This window comes from Mus musculus, chromosome 7 (genome assembly GCF_000001635.26).
Source record: "Mus musculus strain C57BL/6J chromosome 7, GRCm38.p6 C57BL/6J".
Classification (NCBI taxonomy): Eukaryota; Metazoa; Chordata; class Mammalia; order Rodentia; family Muridae; genus Mus; species Mus musculus.
In genome coordinates this window covers 80,889,398-80,910,434 of record NC_000073.6, presented here as the reverse complement: position 1 = coordinate 80,910,434, position 21,037 = coordinate 80,889,398, and the positions used below count along the sequence as shown (strand labels likewise).

Below are 21,037 nucleotides of genomic sequence, written 5' to 3'. Positions count from 1 at the left end.
AGTATCTGAGGATAGCTACAGTGTACTTACATATAATAAATAAATAAATAAATCTTTATTTTAAAAAAAAAGAAAGAAAAGAAATTTGGGTGGTGGTGATGCATACCTTTAATCCCAACATTCAGGAGGCAAAGACATCTCTGTGAGTTCCAGGACAGCCAGGGATAGATACACAGAGCAACCCTGTTACAACAACAACAACAGAAAGTTTAGAATAGTTTTCCAAGGACAAGGAACTCTTGGAACACCCTGTGGTGTTACATAATCCCTGTCCAAATTAGCCTGGTAAGCTTGCTGAGGCTGTTTCCCAGAAGTCTCTCAGTATAGTTAGTTTGGCAACATCTACAGAAAGCCACCTCCTGAATGGGTATGGCAGCCCCTGACTGTAATCCTGGCACAGAGAGAAGTGGAGGCAGGCACATTGCAAATTTAAGGCCCAGCCTTAGCTACAAACAGTGAATTCAAGGCCAACTTGAGCTACATGAGACCCAGTCTCAAAACACAAACCCAAAAGCCACATCCATCAGATATTTGAGCTTTCCTTATGATGATCTGTAAACTACTAAATCCATAGGGGTGTCTTCAGGAAATAGAAATCTGATATCCTCATTGTCTTAGTCAGGGTCTCTATTCCTGCACAAACATCATGACCAAGAAGCAGTTGGGGAGGAAAGGGTTTATTCGGCTTACACTGCTTCCATACTGCTGTTCCATCACCAAGGAAGTCAGGATTGGAACTCAAGCAGGTCAGAAAGCAGGAGCTGATGCAGAGGCCATGGAGGGATGTTCTTTACTGGCTTGCCTCACCTGGCTTGCTCAGCCTGCTCTCTTATAGAACCAAGACTACCAGCCCAAAGATGGCACCACCCACAAGGGGCCTTTCCCCCCTATCACTAATTGAGAAAATGCCTTACAGTTGGATCTCATGGAGGTATTTCCTCAACTGAAGCTCCTTTCTCTGTGATAACTCCAGCAGTGTCAAGTTGACACACAAAACCAACCAGTACTCTCATTATCATGACACTCCTGCCCCAGTCTCTTACTCCGATCAGTCAGGAACATTTTGCCTTGTTACCCTGATTTTTCTGAAGCTTGTCTAGTTCTCATATACAGTTCAATGGAACTATTTACTGTGAATGACAAACGCCTGTCTTAGGCATCCCCAGCATGCCTCTACCTACTTTCAGTCACTTCACTACAACCATGGCTTTAACTGTCCCATCTATTTGGATTGGTAAGCCTGGTTCCTGCTTTAATTCAGGAAGTCTAATTACACAAATTTATATTCAGAACTTTATGTTAGGCAAGTAGATAAATTAGCTGACATCAAGCTTTGGTCAAGCTCTCAACCTGCCAATTTATTCAAGCCAAAGCCATGGTGCTACAGAATTCTTTCTCAGCACTGGTCAAGAATTGAGGTAATACCAAGTGTGGAGGTCCACCAGCATGTAGGAGGCAGAAGCAGGCAGATCTCTTTAAAAAAAAAAAAAGGAAGAGAGCCAGGCGTGGTGGCGCACGCCTTTGATCCCAGCACTTGGGAGGCAGAGGCAGGCAAATGCCTGAGTTCGAGGCCAGCCTGGTCTACAAAGTGAGTTCCAGGACAGCCAGGGCTATACAGAGAAACCCTGTCTCGAAAAACCAAAAAGAAAAAGGAAGAGGAGGAGGAAGAAAAAGGAGAAAGAAGAAGGAGGAGGAGGAAGAAGAAAAAGAAAAAAGAGCCGGGTAGTGCTGGTGCATGCCTTTAATCCCAGCACTTGGGAGGCAGAGGCAGGCAGATGCCTGAGTTGGAGGCCAGCCTGGTCTACAGAGTGAGTTCCAGGACAGACAGGGCTACACAGAGAAACCCTGTCTCGAAAAACCAAAAAGAAAAAAGAAGTGAGCCGGGCGTGGTGGCACATGCCTTTAGTCCCAGCACTCGGGAGGCAGAGGCAGGCGGATTTCTGAGTTCGAGGCCAGCCTGGTCTACAAATTGAGTTCCAGGACAGCCAGGGCTATACAGAGAAAGCCTGTCTCGAAAAACCAGGAAAAAAAAAAAAGTGATGTAGGTGCGTTGGCATTTTGATTTAGGAACCAAGGTGTCACAGGCATGCTTTGGGCGGGGCCATGCTCTGTTGTGTGGACACTCAGGTCTCACTAAGGAGTGAATGATTCCCGGTGACGGGCTCTGCTTTTCCTGGGACCCCACCGTCTGCTCTACTGCAAGCACTTTACAGTTTGTTACAAACGTCCATCCTTTCCTGTTTCTTCCGCATAGGCAGGCTGTGATGGAAGTTGTGTGTGATAGGCTTCCTCCCCTGCATCTTCTTCATCACCCTTGTATTTGCCCTTCTCCTTTCCTGCTGGGCAGCACTGGCTTTTCCTTCTAGGATTTCTTTTCTGTCTTTGTCACTTTAGCCTGCCGATCCCCACCGTGCTGGGGTGGATGCCCACGTGGACGGTTATGCCATTACTCTTTCCGGGCCACACCTTTTCAGTGTAGATGACACATTGCCTTCTGTGCACCTGGACCGCCTTGCTAATCTGCTGACCTTTGTGGTGTCCTTGGACAACCTGAACTTCATCTTCCTATCAAATGGGCACTATACTTCTGTTTCGGCCTTTGGAGAGTGGAAGACATCATGTTCTTGCAAACGTGAGCTGGTTCACTGAAATGCCACTTAATTGCTTCAGTCAGAACTCACAAAGGGATTGAGCTTCATTCTGGGCGCTGCTCTCACGATAGCTGCAAAGGCAAGAGCTATTGTTTCCTATTTAACAAGCTACAGAGTAACCTCTGTTCCACCCAGGAGAGAAAGCAGAGTTCAGGCGTTTGCACTGCTTCTTTACAAGGTCTGTGCACAGCAGAGGTCTGCTCTTTCCCAGTACAGGTTGCCACACTGGGTGCCTTACCCTGTCTTGTCTTTGGAAGTTGAATGGGCTACTGCAGAAAACGTAGATTTGCAAAGCCCTCTCTCCCTCGGGTTGGCTCAGATTATCAAATCTCCTAGAATCGTGGGATTCTGTACCAGATTCCCAAGTGTTAAAACCTCTTTGGCCACTCAGTAATGTGGCACACATTCCAGCACTGGAGAGGTTGAAACAAGAGGATTTGGAGTTCAAGGCCAGCCTTGGGCTCCACAGTGAGTGTAAGTCTCTAAAATCCCAAAACATTTTTAGAAACCCTCTTTGGGGCTGAAAATATTACTTCAGTGTGTAACTGTCACCTTACGTGCACCAAGGTTCCGTGCAGTTAGGGCCGCTGCCTGGCCTGCCCACTTTGCAGGGCTTCCCGGCATCCTGGGCTCTCGCTCTCTTCACTGAGTAGCAGCTTCCTGGCTTGCTGTGTGTGTCAGATCCGTGAGCCTGTGAGAACAGAACTCAGTGTCACGTGCAGGAGAGCAGTGAGCTGGGAGAGGTAGTGTCACTAGCTCTGCCCCCAGAGAACTCAAAACTCACCCCGGTGCTGAGCGGATACAGGCGTGGGAAAATGGCGTGCATGTGTTAGGGGGAGCTGTGTGTGTTCTCAAAGCTTTGGGTACATCAGGCAGTGCCCCAAAGGTGTCATGACAAGTAACGAAGCCTCTGAGGTGATCTCTGACAGTGACATAAGAGAGAAGCTTGTCAGGTGAGTTCCTTCAAGCATTTAAGGAAGTCAGCACTCACTAAAGTCAATACTGTTTCCTTTGGTTTCTACGTCCATGGACCAAAGCGACAGTCTGAGCATGTGATAGATGCAGAAAAGCGGGAGGCAGCCACACAGGGAAGATTAGTATGGGAAGGTGATAAGAGCTATATCTGAACACCATGGCTAAGCTGTGACAAGAAAGCAGGGAGGTGTGAATGTCAGGTTGGAAGTGAGAAGCAAGGAGACTGAAGGGAAAAGCCAGGGCCAGAAATGGACTGTCACTGTCCCGTGTGCCACACTCCAGAACCTCAGTAACACGGCCTCAGAAAACTTCCCTGGGCCTGGGGGATGAAGGCTAAGCTTAGGCAGTGCTTGCCGTGCAAGTATGAGTACTGAGTTCAGATTCCCAGCACCAAACGCAAAGCCAGGGGTGTGGGCCAGCACCTAAAATCCCAGCGCTAGGCAGGTGGAGAGAGGAGGGTCCCTAGGCTTGCTGCCCAGCCAGGTTTGAGTCAATGAGCTCCAGTTTCAGCAAGAGACCCCGCCTCAAAAAGTAAGGTGTAGGCTGGGGAGATGACGAAGTGGATAAAAGCACTTGCAGCCACAAGGCTGAGCTAAGTTCAGATTGGTAGAACCCACATGACAAACTGTATGTACTGACACATACATGCAATCAGTGTTCCTGTGGTGAGATGAGAGAGATGGATGGGAGAATAACCCAGAATCTGTGGGCCTGCTAAACTGGACTATATGACAGACAGCAGAAAGAAGGACACCCTGTCTCAAACAAAGCAGAAGGTAAGAACTGACCCAGTAAAGACAGCAAACCAAGTAGAGTGGCTCACATCTATAATCTGGTACTTAGGAACCTGAGACAGGAGGCTTGCTATAAGTTCAACTCAATCTGTTCTATGTAGGAGTTCCAGGACAGAGAGCTACATAGCTCATGTCCCAAACAAAATAAAAAGATTATGCTAGGCAGCACAAATGATGCAGTAAAGGGTCCAAGACCTAATACTCTATTCCATCAGTCACTCCTTGACTTAGTTTCTAATGAGTAAGTGAACTCTTGTGAACAGGAAATTGGTGTCCCCTCCTGCCCCTCCCACAATGCTGGGTCGGAGCACATATCTGCCCCTGATCATTCAGGGATGCCACTGATGACTGAAGATACTTTCCAAGACCAATAAGAACAGCTCTGGAAGGCAGAGTTCTGCTTCTCCACAAGTAGTATGGTTATTTCCGTTTTACACTAGAGAAGTCATCTGGCCCAGCAATCTTTCCACTGATCTGACCTACAGTATGATAAGCCAGGCCCTTTAAAGGGTACCACTACTAGGAGGCAGCTCCTCACTCCCTTCCCCATAATTCTGTCCCCGTTCTGGGCACAGAACTTGTCCAGGTTATCCAGTGTGTGCCATTTGTGAGCACAAAGCAGGGCAAACAAGGCTCAGATGGTTTGAGACAGGAGGTGACAGGATTCTTGAGTTCCTCTGCGGGATGATGCCAAACACATAGACTGCCAAAAGCAGGGCTTCTTGTTCTGCTTTAGCTTTAAGGAGAAGCTTTGAGGGCTGAAGTAACAACTTGATGGAAACACAGAAAGCTGTGTTGGTGGCCTTGGGAACCACCTTTGCTGGGGACGATGCCATAAGCACGCGAGTGTGGTGGGTTTCTAGGAGAAACCGGGATGCAAGGCTGTGTGGGCGGAGCCTGCGGGGCGGGGCTCTGGGGCGGAGCGAGCTCCGCTCCTCAGGCAGGCTCCGCTCCCGACTGTAGTTTAAAAGGCTGGAAGGCGGGCTTCGAGAACTAGTATCCTGAGAGTGCCAGAGAAGAGCCTGTTTGGCACAGCCATGACCCGGCAAGCAGGGAGCTCTTGGCTCCTCCGTGGTCTCCTGCTCTTCGCATTGTTCGCTTCCGGCGTCGCTCCCTTCAACTGGGATCTCCCGGAGCCCCGCAGCCGAGCAAGCAAGATTCGAGTGCACCCTCGGGGCAACCTCTGGGCGACCGGTAAGTGTTAGGGGACCCCCTATAAGCATGCCTCATTCTCCTTGGTCCTCAGTTTCCTTTTCAACACTTTGGAGGCTCTTGGTAGCGGAGCTCCTGCAGTCGCGGGGGGCTCATCAAGTTTAACAGATGGGAATCTTGAGACCCTAGACATGGCTAAGATAACCCACTCAGAAAGTTTAAGACAGAGATTAGATCCGGTTACCAGTCGGTTAGGCAGACTGACAAGTCTTCTCACCTCATGTCTTCTCTGCATCCATTTAGAGGCACCTTCTCCACTTCCTTCCCTGGCAGGTAGTCTCCCTGGTCCTGGGCTATCTACCCGTCTTCTATCCTCCAGCGGGTCAGGAAAAGCTCAGGATGTCAGCTTTGCCTCCACCCAGAGATCTGTGGCTTCTGAGGATAATGTTTCTTGTCTTCCCTCTGTGAGAGCCGAAAGGTCGACTAGACCAGAGCTTGCTGTGGTGATGGGGTCCTCATCTTGAGCTCCCATGTACCTTGGCACCTCCTTTCTTAGGTCACTTCATGGGCAAGAAGAGCCTGGAACCCCCGAGCCTGTCACTGGTGGGGACAGCACCCCCTAACACCCCGAGGGACCAGAGACTACAGCTGAGTCATGATCTGCTCAGGATCCTCCTGCGAAAGAAAGCTCTAGGCATGAACTTCAGTGGCCCAGCTCCCCCAATCCAGGTAAGCCCCCTCCCCAGTACCAGCATGGAAGAATTGCTGCCCAGCATGTCTTCAGGGTGGGACTGCCTAGCCAGACGGTAATGGATTCCAGAAAGCCAAGGTCCCAGGGCTCAAAGGGGGAATATCCCAAAGACTGGAAAATGACGCAGCAGCCAGACTACATGGGGGAAAAAGTTCCTCCTTGCCCATCCCCAGTCTGACGTCGCAGACTAGGAGTATTCTAGCTCTTAAATAGAGTGTTCTCCAGGCCACACAGCCTTGTCCACCCCAGCTGTCATTAGCCAAGCCCACCTTTGCCATGCCAGGCTGTGCTTGTGTCCCAAGCTGTGATCCCTACGGCCTTGAGGTGGAAGGGAAGTGACCAGTGGTGACACCTCAGAACCAGCCTGCTTTCCAGTCTCCCATCCACTTCCCAATGCCAGTGTTCCTGACAGTAAAGGCTCTGCAGGGCTGTCCTTTGCATTTGAGATGCTTAGCACATCCCTGGTCTCTACCCGCCAGAGGCCAGTAGCACATTCCCTTCTCACCAAGTTGTGATAACCAAGATTCCCTGCAGACCAAGAACAATGCACTTGCCTGCAGTCCCAAATGCCTCATAGGTTGAGGCAGGAGGATGGTTTGAGATCAGGAGTTTGGGAAAAACAAAAACCAAAGCCTTCGGACATGAGTGTCGGTGTCCCCCTGGTGGAAGTGGGCTTGACTCACTGCTGGTTGTAAAGCATTGACCTGTGGTGCTCAAGGCCTTGTGGTGCTGCCAGGTGGTGTGGCAGCTCCTCCGTTCTTGGCTCCTGCTGGTGTCCCCTGGTACTCATTGCTGTGTGCAGAAGGCAGTGGGATGGGTAGGATGCATGCTGGGGCCACACCTAGCTAACTAGCTAGGGGAACCTTAGAAATGTGTCTTCATCAAATAGAAACAACAGGCCCACCTCCCAGTAGATGAGATCATTTGTATCACGTGCAGTCCAGTTCTGGGCAACCAGAAAGCTCTTGGAAGCAGGAGTTCCTACCACATGTCTGCAAGCCTCTGGCAGGACTTTGCTATGACGCCCTTCCTACCCCTACTATGCTTAGCACAGTGTGAACATGCTCAGAGAAGAGACATTCCTTAGAAGCAGGTCTACCTCCAGTCCCAGCAAACATCCCTGGAACCCCTGATGCAAAAGCGAGAAGCTTGGGCTAGCTGAGTCCAGAGAGAAAGAGAGAGAGAGAGAGAGAGAGAGAGAGAGAGAGAGAGAGAGAGAGAGAGAGAGAGAGAGCGCATCACCTCTAGGGACATTATTTGGAAGACCTGAAATACCACGACCAACCAGAGAATCTCATAGAAAGCAATACTGCCATGGCCAGTGGCAGGGAGTGAGGTCTGCAGCAGAGCATGGGGGGTAGGGCATGTTGCTGACACTTCTCCAATGCCTTGGGCTTGGTTTCTGTGATGTCCTTTAGTTGTCATGACTACCCTGTGAAGTTGGGGCTATATTCTGGGAAAACCAATCCCCCTGACTCCTCAGGTCTTCCAGGGAGAAAGGTTCTCACTGAGAGGCTCAGCTGAGAGCCTGCAGCTGCCCTCCTGGGTACACTCAGCATTTCCCTGATTTGTGGACTCCAGAGTCAAGTCTTCCCTTCTTGCCTTCAGTACAGGAGGCTGCTGGAGCCACTACTGCAGAAGTGATGCCAATAATGGAACAAACCGGATGCTGGGCTTAGAATGTGTCCATCCAGGGAAGCTGACAATGGAACCCTAGCAGTGGCCTCCTCTGGATGTAAATCCTAAGCTCAAATGTGTTAATCTGTTACTGTGATTTCTGGTTGGGTCACCAGGAATGTTAATGATGCAGACACAAAGTCTTTCCTGCTGTATTTCTTGCTTCCCTGGTGAAGTGGTGAATAAAAATACTGCTCTTTACACAGAATGTCTGGGCCTCTCCTTCCACCCACATTTGAGGAAAGAGGGAAGGGTTCTGGAGGGTGGCATGTTCAGAGAGCTAGGGTGGTCTTAGAAAAGCCCCATCACCCCCCACCATGGCACCAGCCAGCCAGCTCTCAGCAGTCAGGTGTTGTGTTGGCTGCACTGATCCAGCCACGAGTGAGTTCTGCTACCAAAAGCTTCTTCCCCTGCAGTGGGGGGCTACCTACACTATGCTGCACTCGCCCCACCTTTGATCCCCATGGCAAACTTTAGTGCACTACCTGGTGCATACGGGAGAGAGCCACACTAGAATCCAGCCCTGCTGTGTTCTTTTTCTTCTCCGAATGTAGGGTCCTCCATACATGTTGCCAAAGTTATCGAATAAAAATTAAGTTGGAATGTCAGATACTTTGTTGATCGTGTCCTGTGTAACAGTAGACTGGCCTCGAACTCTCTATGCAGCAGATGATGACCTAAAACTTCTGATCAGTCATGCGCCACCGCGCTGGGTTTTTTGTCTATTTTTACGGGGTACTGAAAAGCTAACTCCGTGCATGCCGGGCAAGCACTCTAGCAGCTGAGCTACATCCCCAGTTAAACAAGATTCCTTTCATTTTAAAAAATAAAAAAGTCCTTAAGTATCCTTTACGGACAATACACGCAAACTTAAATTAACTGTTCACTTGAAGTGCCAATTAAGTCTGTATTGTACCTGCTTTGGGACACTGACAGCTCTTTGGCTGCACATTCTTGATCCTAAATATACATTAGGGGTATATTTGATGTCTCCGATCCTGCTTGTAGCTGACATCGATGGATCTGGTTTTTTTGCGTCGTTTTCACCCGGACTCTGCACACAGAACAGAAGAAACATCAACAGGGCTTCGCGCAGCGCTGAGCGCTTCCGCCCCAGCCAGCGGAAGACCACGCCCTCTCCTCGCGAGAGCGCGCGCCTGCCCAGGAAGTCTGGCTGGCGGAAGTGGAGCGACGGAAGCCACAGTTGCTATGGAGCTCGCTGAGGACTGGCTCGTGGAGTCTTTGCGATTGTAAATTGGCCCGTGGGCGGGTCTGATGGGCAATGGGAGAGGGCGCGTGCGGTTGTGGGCTCGTGGGCAGTGCCCAGGCACGGACCGATGGAGGTCCTGACCCCCGGCCTCTAGCTCTGGGACTCTGGGTCCTTTGTAAGCAAGTAATGTGACCAGATCCGCGCATGTGAGGGCTGATAAGGCACACATGGCCGGTTACCCTGGGCCGGATTCTAGGTTAACTTGAACACAGGTTTCTCCTGATTGTTCACCTCAACTTGGGGAAATCAACTTTATGGGAGTTCCGCAGGTGAGGAACCAAGGCTTGGTTCCTTATGGCCAGCCCGGTCTCATACACCAGGGAGGAAAATGCAGAAGAAAAGATTCAGCCCCATGTTTACCTAACTCCAGAGCCTGGTTCCACCAGTCCTTCAGCGATCTCCCAGTTCTTGGTTAGCTGTGCGTCGCGTGATTTTTGTAACCCTATCCTGCAGGTACCAAGACTTCCATGCATTTGACCTCTCAGGAGCCACTCGAGTCCTTGAGTGGATTGGTGAAAAAGGTAATATATCTTGCCTGCTACTAAACGAGATGCGTTTCTGCCTCATGGGCTGAATTTTAAAGTCTGAGCCGCTAGGGAGACCCATTCAACTTCCATCCCCTGACACAAGGCTACTCAGAGAATGGGGAAGGTATTGGGAGAATTTATAAATCCAGCCACGATCCACGATATTTCTAACTCTTTGTCATAGTTACTGTTTTATTTCAGGAGTCTTTGTTGCTGGTTATGAAAGTTTGAAAAAAAATGAGATTCTTCATTTGATACTACCTCTCAGGCTCTCTGTACAGGAAAACCAGGTAACTTAAATAGAGAAGCTGATTATCTGTGTCAATTTATTATGCATTTCTGGAGTGCCTGTTACTCTGCCTGACAAGTACCTGGGGCTGCCACAGAAGGAGGGGGGGGGGGCGGGCGGCGGCGTGTGCAAACCTTTAATCCAGGCACTTGGGAGGCAGAGGCAGGTGAATCTCTGTGAGTTTGGGGCCAGCTTGGTCTACAGAACGAGTTCCAGGACATCCAAGGTTACACAGAGAAACCCTGTCTCAAAAAAAAAGAAAAACAAAACCAAAGTCTAGAACAAGGCCCCTGTGCATGGGGATGAATGCCAAGGACAAGCAGGTGGTCGCAGGAGAGCTGCTACAGGCAAAGAGCAGTCTTACTTTATCAGAAATAGACGTGGGCTGGAGAGATGGTTCGGGGGCTCAGAGCACTCTGCGCTTCCAGAGGATCTGCGTTTGACTCCTGGCACCCACATTGCAGTTCACAACTTGCTGTAACTCCTTTCCAGGGCATCCAGCATTTGCAGGCAGGCAAAACATCCGCATACATAAAATAAATTTTAAAAATGTAGAGCCTTGAGAAGTAGTCAGTGGTGCAGTGCTCACAGAGCATCTTAGTCCCTCACAGACAAGAGATGAGGGAGCCATGTGGATGAGTAAGGTCGCCTGGGATGAGGGAGCAGGATCTGAGGCGGCAGGGCAGAGCCTTGGGGAGCACATTTAAATGATGCGGAGAAAGAATAGTCTTTGAAATAGGGGGAGAGAATGTGTGAGTGTAGCTAGTGGCTGCTCCTAGCCAGCCAGGGTTACACAGAACTTGTCTCAAAAAAAATAAAAAAAAAAAAAAGAAGAAAGAGAGAGAGAGGAAGGAAGACAGACAGACAGATGTGCCAGGCAGTGGTGGCGCACGCCTTTAATCCCAGCACTTGGGAGGCAGAGGCAGGCGGATTTCTGAGTTCGAGGCCAGCCTGGTCTAGAGAGTGAGTTCCAGGATAGCCAAGGCTACAGAGAAACCCTGTCTCAAAAAACCAAAAAAAAGAAAGAAAAAAAAAAGAAAGAAAACAGATGTTCTTAATAGAGTGAACACTTGTTACATGGTTGTTTTGTCTTTATTGCTAGAAAGACCCACCTTGCTTGTAGTGGGAGGGTGAGTGGGTTGGTGGTAGTAATCTTTGCATTCTTGGGTTAAGCTGTTTGTCTTCTGTGTCTTCCTCTAGGAAGGTGTAAACTGTTTTTGCCCCATAATCCAAGGGCTAGGACAGACTAGAAAAAGGCTTGGGGATAGGCAGGAGGGAAAAAAGAAGCTGACCACGTACGTAGATATTTACACGAGTAGATGAGCCCTGCCGAGGTCCAGCCGAGTGACTTTGATGCCTCCTTCCCTAGTGCTCATCTGGAAAGCAGGTGCTGAGCAGGGCGTGGTGGTGCATGCACACCCTTAATCCCAACGCCTTTTTTTAAAAAAGATTTATTTATTTATTATATGTAAGTACACTGTAGCTGTCTTCAGACACTCCAGAAGAAGAGGCCATCAGATCTCATTACCGTCGGTTGTGAGTCGCCATATGGGTGCTGGAATTTGAACTCAGGACCTTCAGAAGAGCAGTCAGTGCTCTTAACCGCTGAGCCATCTCTCCACCCCCAATCTCAGCACTCTATTTTGAGGCCGACCTGGTCTACAGAGCAAGTTCCAGGACAGCCAGGGCTATACAGAGACCCTGCCTAGATAAGCCAAAAATGAAAAGTCTGATTGCCCCACCCCTCCGATTTTTAGGGTTTACACCCAGAGAGGGACTTCAAAGTACGCCATGGAGGATTTTCAGACAGATCTGTCTTTGACCTAAAGCATGTGCCAGATACCAGGTATGGCCAGTCTGTGTCCCAGACTTTCATTCTCTGGGGATGACAGGAAATGCTCTGCAGCATCTGTCTTTATCAGCATGCCCACTTCTCAGGATACAGACATAGGTGGGTGTACCTGGGGCATCTGAAGAAATTGTTAGCTTAGCAGACATTTTGACTAGTAGAGCCTACAAGTCCGTGCAGTTGCTCCAGGGGCCAAATGCAGACTGGAAAAGCCCTCTGAAGCTTGTCTGAAAGCTGACAGACGCCACAGAAGTTCAGGTTTTAGTCGGGGTTCTGTGTTCAGGCTTCCTACTTGTGACCTTTCTAGGTGACCATCATGACCTGTGGCAGCCTGGGCTAAGTCTGTGGCTTTCTTGAGTTGTGATCCTGTCCCTAAAGCAGGATGAGCCTGCTCATGTGTTGGACGAGGGCAGCTGGTCCCAGGGCTCCCAAGTGGGCTAGAGAGGAAAGGCTGCTGTAGGGAGGGCAAGCTTCCATGTCTGCTCTTAAGATTCCCCGTCTCTCTGGAACAGGTTGCTGGTGACCAGTGGACTTCCAGGGTGTTACATACAAATGTGGCAAGTCAGAGAGGACAACGGTGAGTAAAGTTCACGGGGTGGAAGGTGAGGTTTTAGGAAAGTGACTCACACACTCCTGTCTCTTAGCAGAGCCAGGAAAAAAGCACTTAAGCCAGGGGACAGCACAGTTTCTGTCTACTACATGCAACCAAGATGAGTTAGCATCCATAGTGTAGCAGACAGGCCTACTAGGGCCTCCTTGAACTTCCTCCAGGAGTTGAGTTTACCACCCCAGCTGCTGGCAGAGCACCTAGAGAGCCAGGACCTCCCTGCTGGACGTGGGCAGAGGACGGGCTGAGCTAGAGCCACTGGGGCACTCAGCTCTTGGAGGAGGTGGCGTAGCGGTCCCTTCCTTTACAGTGTGCTAGTTCTAGAGAAGGCAAGTCACAAGTGAGCAAGACGCTCACTGGCAGTTTCTTGCCCAGAGATCACACTGCTTCCCAAGGGACACAGAGAAGGAGCAGGAGGTGTTGATTCTGTCCAGACACCAGAGCATGTATCTCCCTGGCTTGATGCAGCCATTCATCCCATCCCTCCTCCAGCGAGAGACATCTCCCAGCAGGAAGTGGCCTGCTGCCTCCTCACACTGCCTCCCACTGCCTCCCACTGTCAGTGTCAGCACGGTGGGTGGTTGTTACTTCTCCCAGGCTTGGCTGCTGCACAGCGCTTTCTCATGTGCCCTCACCACTTGCCTGCGTGGTCGTTCTCAGTTCCTTTTGTTGCTTACCTGTACATGGGGTCGGTTTTTGTTGTTGCTCCTGGGTGTTTTTCGTTGTTGATGCTGTGTTTTGATGTTTCAAGGCAAGGTTTCTCTGTGTAGCCCTGGCTGTCCTGGAACTCACTCTGTATACCAGGCTGGCCTCAGAGATTTGCCTGCCTCTGCCTCCCTATTAAAGGCTGGGTGAGAGTAAAGGCATTCCCCACCACTACCACTAGCTTATTGCTGCTGTTTTAATGGTGTATGCTTTACCTATCAAGTGATTTTGGCACAGCTCAATGACTTTTAAAGATAATTTGTCAAGTTTTACAGCCATCACTGTAAACCAATTTTAGGACATTTTTCATTGTTCCCATAAAGATCTGTCAGGCCATTTACTATTAATCTTACTCCTGCCCTTGCTCAGACATTATTAATGTATCCTCTCTATCATGGGCTTGCCTATTCTGAAAAGCGTCTCACCAGTGGAGTCTCTGTTGTACTCTCTGCCCCTTAGCCGATGCTTTTTAAGACTGTCCGTGTTATGGCGCCCATCGTGATGTGTTCCCTTTTACTGCTGACACTATGCCCTGGTATGGGTGTGGCACATTTTTCCCATCTCTTCCACACCTAATGTACAAATCTTGATATGAACTTATATTGCTGAATTATGTGGTAAATTTATGGGGTTTTGCTTTGTTTCTAAATAAAAGTTGAGGCTGGAGAGATGGCTCCGTGGTCTAGAGCTCTTCCTGCTGGTGCAGAGGACCGCGGTTTGGTTCCCAGCACGTTTGCTTGTCAGGTGGCTCACAGTCCTCTGTTACATCAGCTCGTGGGCTAACCCCTCAGAAACTCATGCAGGCGCACACACACACACTTACACACATACACACACACACACATACACATACACACACAATTTTACAAAATGGTTTCATTTCTGTCCCGTGATCAATGTACAAAAGTTACCATTTTTCCATGTGCTCACCAACGTTTGTCGCTGTCTCTGAGAGCCTAGGGATTAAACCTCGTGCCTGCTGGGCAAGCACTTGTCCCTAACCCTGGCTTTTTTGTTGAAGCCATTCTAACGGGTGTGGTACTGTTTATCACTGTAGCCTTTGTTTGCATTTTTTCATTGAACATCTTTCGTGTGGTTGTGAACCATTCACTTATTGAGTTATAAAAGTTCTTTGTATGTGCTGGATACACGCTCTTTATTAGATAGATTTGCTGATAATGTATCCCAGTTTGGTGTTTTCTTCTCTTTGGTGTGTGGTGGTGATGTCTTGCTTTTTTGTTTTGTTTTGTTTTTTTGAGACAGGGTCTCACTATGTAATCAGGGCTGTCCTGGAAGTCATTCATGTAGACAGGCTGGTCTCCATCCCTCAAGTGTGTACCGAGGCTCCTGACTCTCTGAGCAATTTTTTGTTTGTTTGTTTGTTTGTTTGTTTTGAAACAGGGTTTCTCTGTGTAGCCCTGGCTGTCCTAGAACTCACTATGTAGACCAGGCTGGGCTTGAACTCAGAAATCCGCCTGCCTCTGCCTCCCAAGTTCTGGGATTAAAGGCGTTTAACCACTGCCTGGCTCTTTGAGCATCTTAATGTGCTGGCTTGGTATATTAGGTGGGGATTTCCTAAAAGATATTCTTTTGTACAGACTGGAGAGAGAGGCTGGGCTTGTTTTATGTGTGTGCAGTTATTATGGTACTGGATAGAGAGATCATCAGGGGCCTCAGATAAGCCAGGCAGGGCTCTGACATTGCACTGTAATGCCAGCCCGGCTAATGCTAAATCTTTGAAATAGGTTTCCTCCCTTCCACAGCTGAAAACCCTCTCCCAGCTCAGAGCAGCAGGTCCTGGGGGCTTCGGGCTCCTTGGGATCAGTGTAAGAGAGTCAGGGAAGTGGCCCAGGAGAGCAGCCTTTCCGTGCTCCCTAGAGACCAGCTAGCAGCCCCAGGCTCAGCTGTTGTGTCTGTTGCAAGTGCTTCTCAGCTCATGTTGAGAAGTCTGGATGAAATGCCCTGGGAGCCCTGGGAGCCATGGGAGCCCAGCGTCCCTGCTGCTGGTGCAGAAGTGTCTGCAGGGAACACACACCCTTCCACCATCCACCCACTGTTCTCACCAAGGCCCGTCCTTTAGAACTGAAGAAGCACACAGAGCTTCTCTCCACGCGTGTGCACACACAGAGCTTCTCTCCACGCGTGTGCACACACAGAGCTTCTCTCCACGCGTGTGCACACACAGAGCTTCTCTCCACGCGTGTGCACACGACAGAGTGAGTTCTGGTTTGGGAGAAAGAAAATACAAAGCAGAAAATGAGACTTCTCTTTTCAGTAATTTGTGCAGCAAATACTTGTTTCAAGCTGTTCCAAGTGACATTGAGGGAAGTATCAAATGAATCAGCACATGGGAGACAGAGGCAGAGACCTCTGTGAGTTTGAGTTTGAGGCCAGCCTACTCTACATAGTGAGACCTACCTCCAAAAACTTAAAAAAAAAAAAAAATTCAAATGATATAGAACACAGAGACTAGAAACAGCTAACCAAGCAGCCTGAGCTGGAGACATACAGCGAACCACAGAAATGAGAACCAAACAGAAACTAGAATACATTTCATTCCAGCACTAGGAGACGGAGACAGGAGGATAGAGAGTTTGAGGCTAGTCTGGGCTACGGAGCAGGACCCTGTCTAAAAAAAAGAAAAGAAAAGAAAAAGAAAAGGTCCGGCAAGATGGCTCAGCAGAAAAAGGCGCTTGCTGCCAAGCCTGACCATCTGGCAATCTAATTTCAATCCCAGAACCCACACAGTGGACAGAAAAAACTGACTTCCTGCAAGTTGTTCTCTGACCTTCACACAGACGCCATGGTACACGCACACACACATAGTAATAAGCAAAGTAGGTTTAAAGATGAAAACTAAACTTTTACTCTAGTTGAAAATGCATCTTTGCTGCATTTTGTCTGAGAGGCAGCCCTTCCTTGCTTCCCGTTTTCATCTGTGACATCTGCAGCGTAGCTGGGAGCTGCCAGGTCTGGCAGGCTGTGAGGCTATGAGGTCCCGGAGCATATTTTATGAGAAGCAGGACTGGTTCATGAACTTGGTGCTTTGTCACATTTCACCTTAGATGTGACTGACATCAGTAGGGTGTCCTTTCCTTCCTTTTCCTCTCCTCCATCAGACTTGTCAGGACCGCGTGATTGCAAGATGGCTGCAGTGACGCACTGTTTGCAAAAACAGTTCCTAAGGGAATTAATGAGGACAGGAAAGGGATGCTGGCAGCCTCAGATATGGGAACAAACCCAGAGTGCCTTTGTCTCAGCACTGGCTCACCAGCCCTCAGCTCCCTCTCTCCCTGGCCTTCTAAATGTCAGGGCAGGTTCCTGCCCAGCCGCCCTCACTGACCTGTGCTTTGACCTCCTCCTCTCCACTTCAGATGTCATTGAAGCAGTCAGTACCATCGATGTGCAGGACAAAGAGGAGAGTCTCTGGCCTCGGGTGTCTGTCTTCTGCTCTAAGGCACCAGGAATCCTCCACGGGGCGCGGCTCAGCGGCCTGAGGACTGTGGATGTAGAATCCCAGAAGATCACATATAGCTCAGGTACTGCCACAGTGTGCCCCTACTGTGCCACAGTGTGTCCCTGCTGGCTCCTCCAGCCAGCTCTGTCCCTCAGCCAGGCTCAGCCACTGAGAGACACCACACCGCTCAGGGTTTCTGTGCCAGATGCTGGGGAAACCTGGAGCATACAGTGCCAACCCTGGCCTACAGGGCCAGCAGCCACCAGCAGAGCAGACTGGCAAGATGAGGGGTGGGTGTGACCGGGCGACCTGGCACAGCCCTCCAGCCCCGCCACCCACCAGACCCACCTGACTCCAGCACCGTTTCTTCTTTGCCCTCTGTCTTGTAGGTACAGCTGACAGTGAGTCCTTGAGCTGCCTTCAGGTCCTAGACGCAAATACCTTTGCTTTCTGTGGCAACTCAGGTCGGCTGGGGCTTGTGGACACCCGCCAGAAGTGGGCAGCGTTGGAGACTGTCAGCCCCGGCTCTGGCTGTAGTGGAGAGAGATGGTGTGCAGAAGTCAGGAACAAGGGCCAAGGCCCTGGGCCCTGCATTGCCAGCCTTGGCTCAGATGGGCAGCTCTGTCTCCTTGACTCCCGGAATCTCTGTCATCCTGTGAGCTCAGCCCAGTGTCCGGTGTTCAAACCCAGCCCTGACCCAGAGCTGCTGCGGGTGACTTGGGCTCCGGGCCTGGACAACTGCTTGGCTATTTCAGGTACTGTTGAGAACGTGTCACTGCACTGCTCTCTCCCAGAGGCGGTGGGTGCTTAGGAAGGAACCTGTAGCCCCATAGTTAGCCTGGCTGCAGACGTTTAGGTTGCCTCTCGGAATGCTAACTGCGATCTTCCAGCCATCCTGACCACTGAACTTGCAGTAACCGCCAGTGGCTCCTACAAGGCTCGCATAGGTTCAGGTGTATTGAGAAACTTGTAGACAGTGAGGTGTGGAACAGCCAGAGGCTGCACCAGCTCAGTGAGCTGCTTGCTGCTTGTGTTTTTAGCTATAGCCATACAGCAGGCTCCTGAAGCCTGGGGGTTCTCGCTGTGAGGGTGTGTTCAGCGGGGGCACCCAGGAGCCAGTACAAAGGGGAAGTTCCAGGATCCAGAGAGAACAGGAGGACAGCAGGGTGGGATAGGGACAGATGGACAAGCGGACAGCACTGAAGAGAGACAAGAGCAAGGGTGGAGGAGGGATTGGGATTTGGAGAAACTTGAAAGTTTCTGCTGCGTCCATTTCCTGTGGAGATGCTGTTATGAAGATAAAGGTGTCACAGGCTGAAGTTGAGGATGTAGCTCAGTGAAGCTTGGCATGCAGGCAAGGACTTAAGTTTGATCCCCAGAACCTGTGTGGAAAAGCTGGATGTTCTACACAGAGAAACCCTATCTTGAAAACATATATATATAGTGTACATATGGTGTGGGTGTAGGGGGGAAAACTGGCTGTGGTGGCATGTGTTTATTATAATTCCAGTAGGGAGACAGAGACAGGCAGATCCCTAGGGCTTGTGGCTGCCTAGCCTCGTCAAATTGATGAGTTCCGGGCCAATGAAAAGACTCTAACAGAAGACAGGGTACACTGTGCCTGGACAATGGTACCTAAGGTTACCTCACTGATTCCACACAAGCACCTCAGGCCTGTACAACTACCCCATACGATGCGGACACATCCCCACACCGCTGCAGCCGCAGCCTTCTCGGTGGCTGGCCTCTGAGTGTCTTGTGATAGAGGAAGTCCTCCAAGGAAGAGTAGGGTCACACCTCTCTTTGCACGTTCTTCTCCAGGCTTTGATGGGACAGTACAAATCTATGATGTCACATCATGGGATGGAAAGAAAACCCAAGCGGAGCCTCTCTTCACTCACAAAGGCCACATCTTCCTGGATGGAAATGACGTAGACTCTGCTCCTCTGGTCACCACCCATACCTGGCACCCTCGCAAACCCAGAACTTTGTTATCAGCAGCAAGTGATTCTTCTCTGCATGTGTGGGACTGGGTGGACCTCCAGGCCTCCTGATGACACAGCAGCTGCCCTCATGGGCCTCTGAGAAGAGGAGTTGTTTGAGAGGCTGACATGGACTGTGAGTGAACACAGCTCTACCACAGCCGTTGGCTTCAGGCAAGCTAGCCTGCCCTTCTTGTCCCTTTTTCTTACCTGTAAAATGAAGGTGTAGTAGGTACCACCTAGTGCTGTGGGGAGCATCACAAGAAAATTACCTGAGAACAGTTGGTAGGGCGCACGGCATAACATGGCTGGAAGCGACCATTGCCTCTAGGAGCCCTGCGTCTCCAGGTGTATAGCAGCAGGCTGTGTTCCTGTCTTCACAGCATCATGGTGAGAATCAGGAGAGCTGGAGTGTGAATGTGGGTGTGAACTTTCTCACAGAAGGAATCGATGTCTCAGGGCCAATAAACATCAAAAAGAATACAAGTAAGAAGCAATTAGCAATTTACTTAGTTTTTGTACACAAGACTGGACTGGACTGAGCCTACTGTTCTGAGTTATGCCCCAACTGCTTTCTTTTACTTCTTCCTATTTTGTGTGTGTGTGTGTGTGTGTGTGTGTGTGTGTGTGTGTGTGTGTGTGTGTTCGTGTTCATTACTTGCACGAGGGTGCACGTGCTTGGGTGTGCACACTCATGAGTATAGGCACCAAGAAGTGCTGGGAAGGTGGAGTCATCCCGAGGCCTCTGCTTTGCTAAAGGATGCACCTTGCTTTCCTCGTGCACACGTGACCTCTGCATGCTGACTGGAGTAAGCTCTGTCTTCCACTCTGGTGGATAAGGGTCCCTTCCTTATGACCTTGTTTAGCCTTAGTTCCTAGACCCCTCTCCAAATCTAGTCTCTCGGGGTAGGGACTTCAGTGTATGAATTTGCAAGGGGTACACACTTCTGTCCACAGCACTTAAAAATAATGGGGGGATAAGAAAAGTCTAACAGCTTTTTTTATAATAAATTTTTTTAAGATGTATTTATTTTGTGTGTATGAGTACACTGTAGCTGTACAGATGGTTGTGTGCCATCGTGTGGTTGCTGGGAATTGAATTTAGGACCTCTGTTCGCTCCAGTCAGCCCCGCTCACTCTGGCCCAAAGATTTATTATTATTATAAGTTAAGTACACTGTAGCTGTCTTCAGACACACCAGAAGAGGGAGTCAGATCTCATTACGGATGGTTGTGAGCCACCATGTGGTTGCTAGGATTTGAACTCACGACCTCTGGAAGAGCAGTCGGTGTTCTTAACCTCTGAGACATCTCTCCAGCCCCCATTGTTCACTTTTTTTTTTTTTTTTTTCCTTTTTGGTTTTTCAAGACAGGGTTTCTCTGTGTAGCCCTGGCTGTCCTGGAACTCACTCTGTAGACCAGGCTGGCCTCGAACTCAGAAATCCGCCTGCTTCTGCCTCCCGGGTGCTTCACAACAGGATCACGTTCAGAGTTTGGGAAGCATCCTCTGTCATCCTCGCCCCCCCGCCCCGAAGCTCACCCCGCGGCTCCCTCTACTCTGTTCAGTGGTGACACACTGATAGCTTGAAGTTGGCCTTGGTGGGAGGATTTACATCTCAGAAGCTGGCAGATATTACAAAGCAGATATCCGGGTTACAGCAGCCCAGCTGCACGCTAGTATTTCACTGGGAAAGCTGAGTAATTTAGAAGTCGGTTGTGAATGTAGAAGGTGCTTTGCTGAACTGTATCAGCCAGGGCCCGACCAGGAAGTGCAGACGCACACCCGCACACCCACGGGGTGACTGAGCTGCAGTTTGGGGCTGCAGAGGAAGTGAAGGAAGGGAAGCTTGCTAAGGTAGGTTCACAGCTGCAGGAAGTCGGGGCCAGAGGCCTCCAGGTAAGAACTGCAGGTGTCTTGTCTGACCAGAGCCCAGTTCCTAGGCCCAGAGAAAAGAGGGCCAACTGCTACAGAAAGTAGAGTGACAGGAGATCGGGATGGGCTCAGAGATTCACAGAGGCGACACAGACTTCCCTTCAGATGAGCTATGTGAGGAAAAGCCACCGATGGTGGTGGTGGGGAAAGCATTAGCTGAAGGAGAACACCAGGACTATGTGGGCCTTAAAGACTGTGAGAGCCTTCCCTTCAAGTCCCTGGACAGTGGAGTTAGGACACTGTCTGTAGCTGGCTCTGTTTCGTTTTCTTTTTTAGTTCTACATCTTGTGACCTAGCCTAGCCAGGTCTGTGTGCTGGGAGTCAGGAGAGCACAGGCAAAAACAAGCTAGAATTCAGTGCATTGTTCCCTCCCTCACTCCTCCCTCCCACCCCCAGGCTAGGGAAAGGGGCGGGGCTAG

The 21,037-nt window shown here is 49.9% G+C and overlaps 2 protein-coding genes and 1 long non-coding RNA gene across 10 annotated transcripts; 2 read left to right on the top strand and 1 right to left on the bottom strand.

Annotated features, from left to right (window-relative positions):
* The first annotated feature begins 5,372 nt into the window (after positions 1–5,372).
* On the top strand, positions 5,373–8,208 carry Nmb (neuromedin B). Of its 2 annotated transcripts, none has more exons than NM_001291280.1 (3): positions 5,373–5,614; positions 6,129–6,301; positions 7,937–8,208. In NM_001291280.1, exons 1-3 carry the CDS (start codon positions 5,458–5,460, stop codon positions 8,000–8,002), a joined length of 396 nt encoding a protein of 131 aa, NP_001278209.1. In that variant the 5' UTR covers positions 5,373–5,457; the 3' UTR covers positions 8,003–8,208. The 2 variants fall into 2 exon arrangements, with proteins under 2 accessions (NP_001278209.1, NP_080799.1); NM_026523.4 differs by having other exon boundaries at positions 7,932–8,208.
* Positions 8,209–9,165: 957 nt separating this feature from the next.
* On the top strand, positions 9,166–19,712 carry Wdr73 (WD repeat domain 73). Of its 7 annotated transcripts, none has more exons than NM_028026.2 (8): positions 9,166–9,250; positions 9,724–9,791; positions 9,999–10,087; positions 11,844–11,932; positions 12,448–12,512; positions 16,622–16,786; positions 17,094–17,459; positions 18,526–19,712. In NM_028026.2, the coding sequence occupies exons 1-8, from the start codon at positions 9,210–9,212 to the stop codon at positions 18,756–18,758; spliced, it is 1,116 nt and encodes a 371-aa protein (NP_082302.2). In that variant the 5' UTR covers positions 9,166–9,209; the 3' UTR covers positions 18,759–19,712. The 7 variants fall into 7 exon arrangements, 4 of the variants coding, with proteins under 4 accessions (NP_082302.2, XP_011249206.1, XP_006541269.1 ...); XM_006541206.1 differs by having other exon boundaries at positions 9,191–9,250; positions 9,982–10,087; NR_152101.1 differs by lacking the exon at positions 11,844–11,932.
* Positions 16,090–17,035, bottom strand: Gm32112. The gene is made up of 2 exons (XR_391646.3): positions 16,591–17,035; positions 16,090–16,428 (listed from the first exon to the last, which is right to left on the bottom strand). It is a non-coding gene; the product is annotated as a predicted gene, 32112 (long non-coding RNA).
* Positions 19,713–21,037: the final 1,325 nt, after the last annotated feature.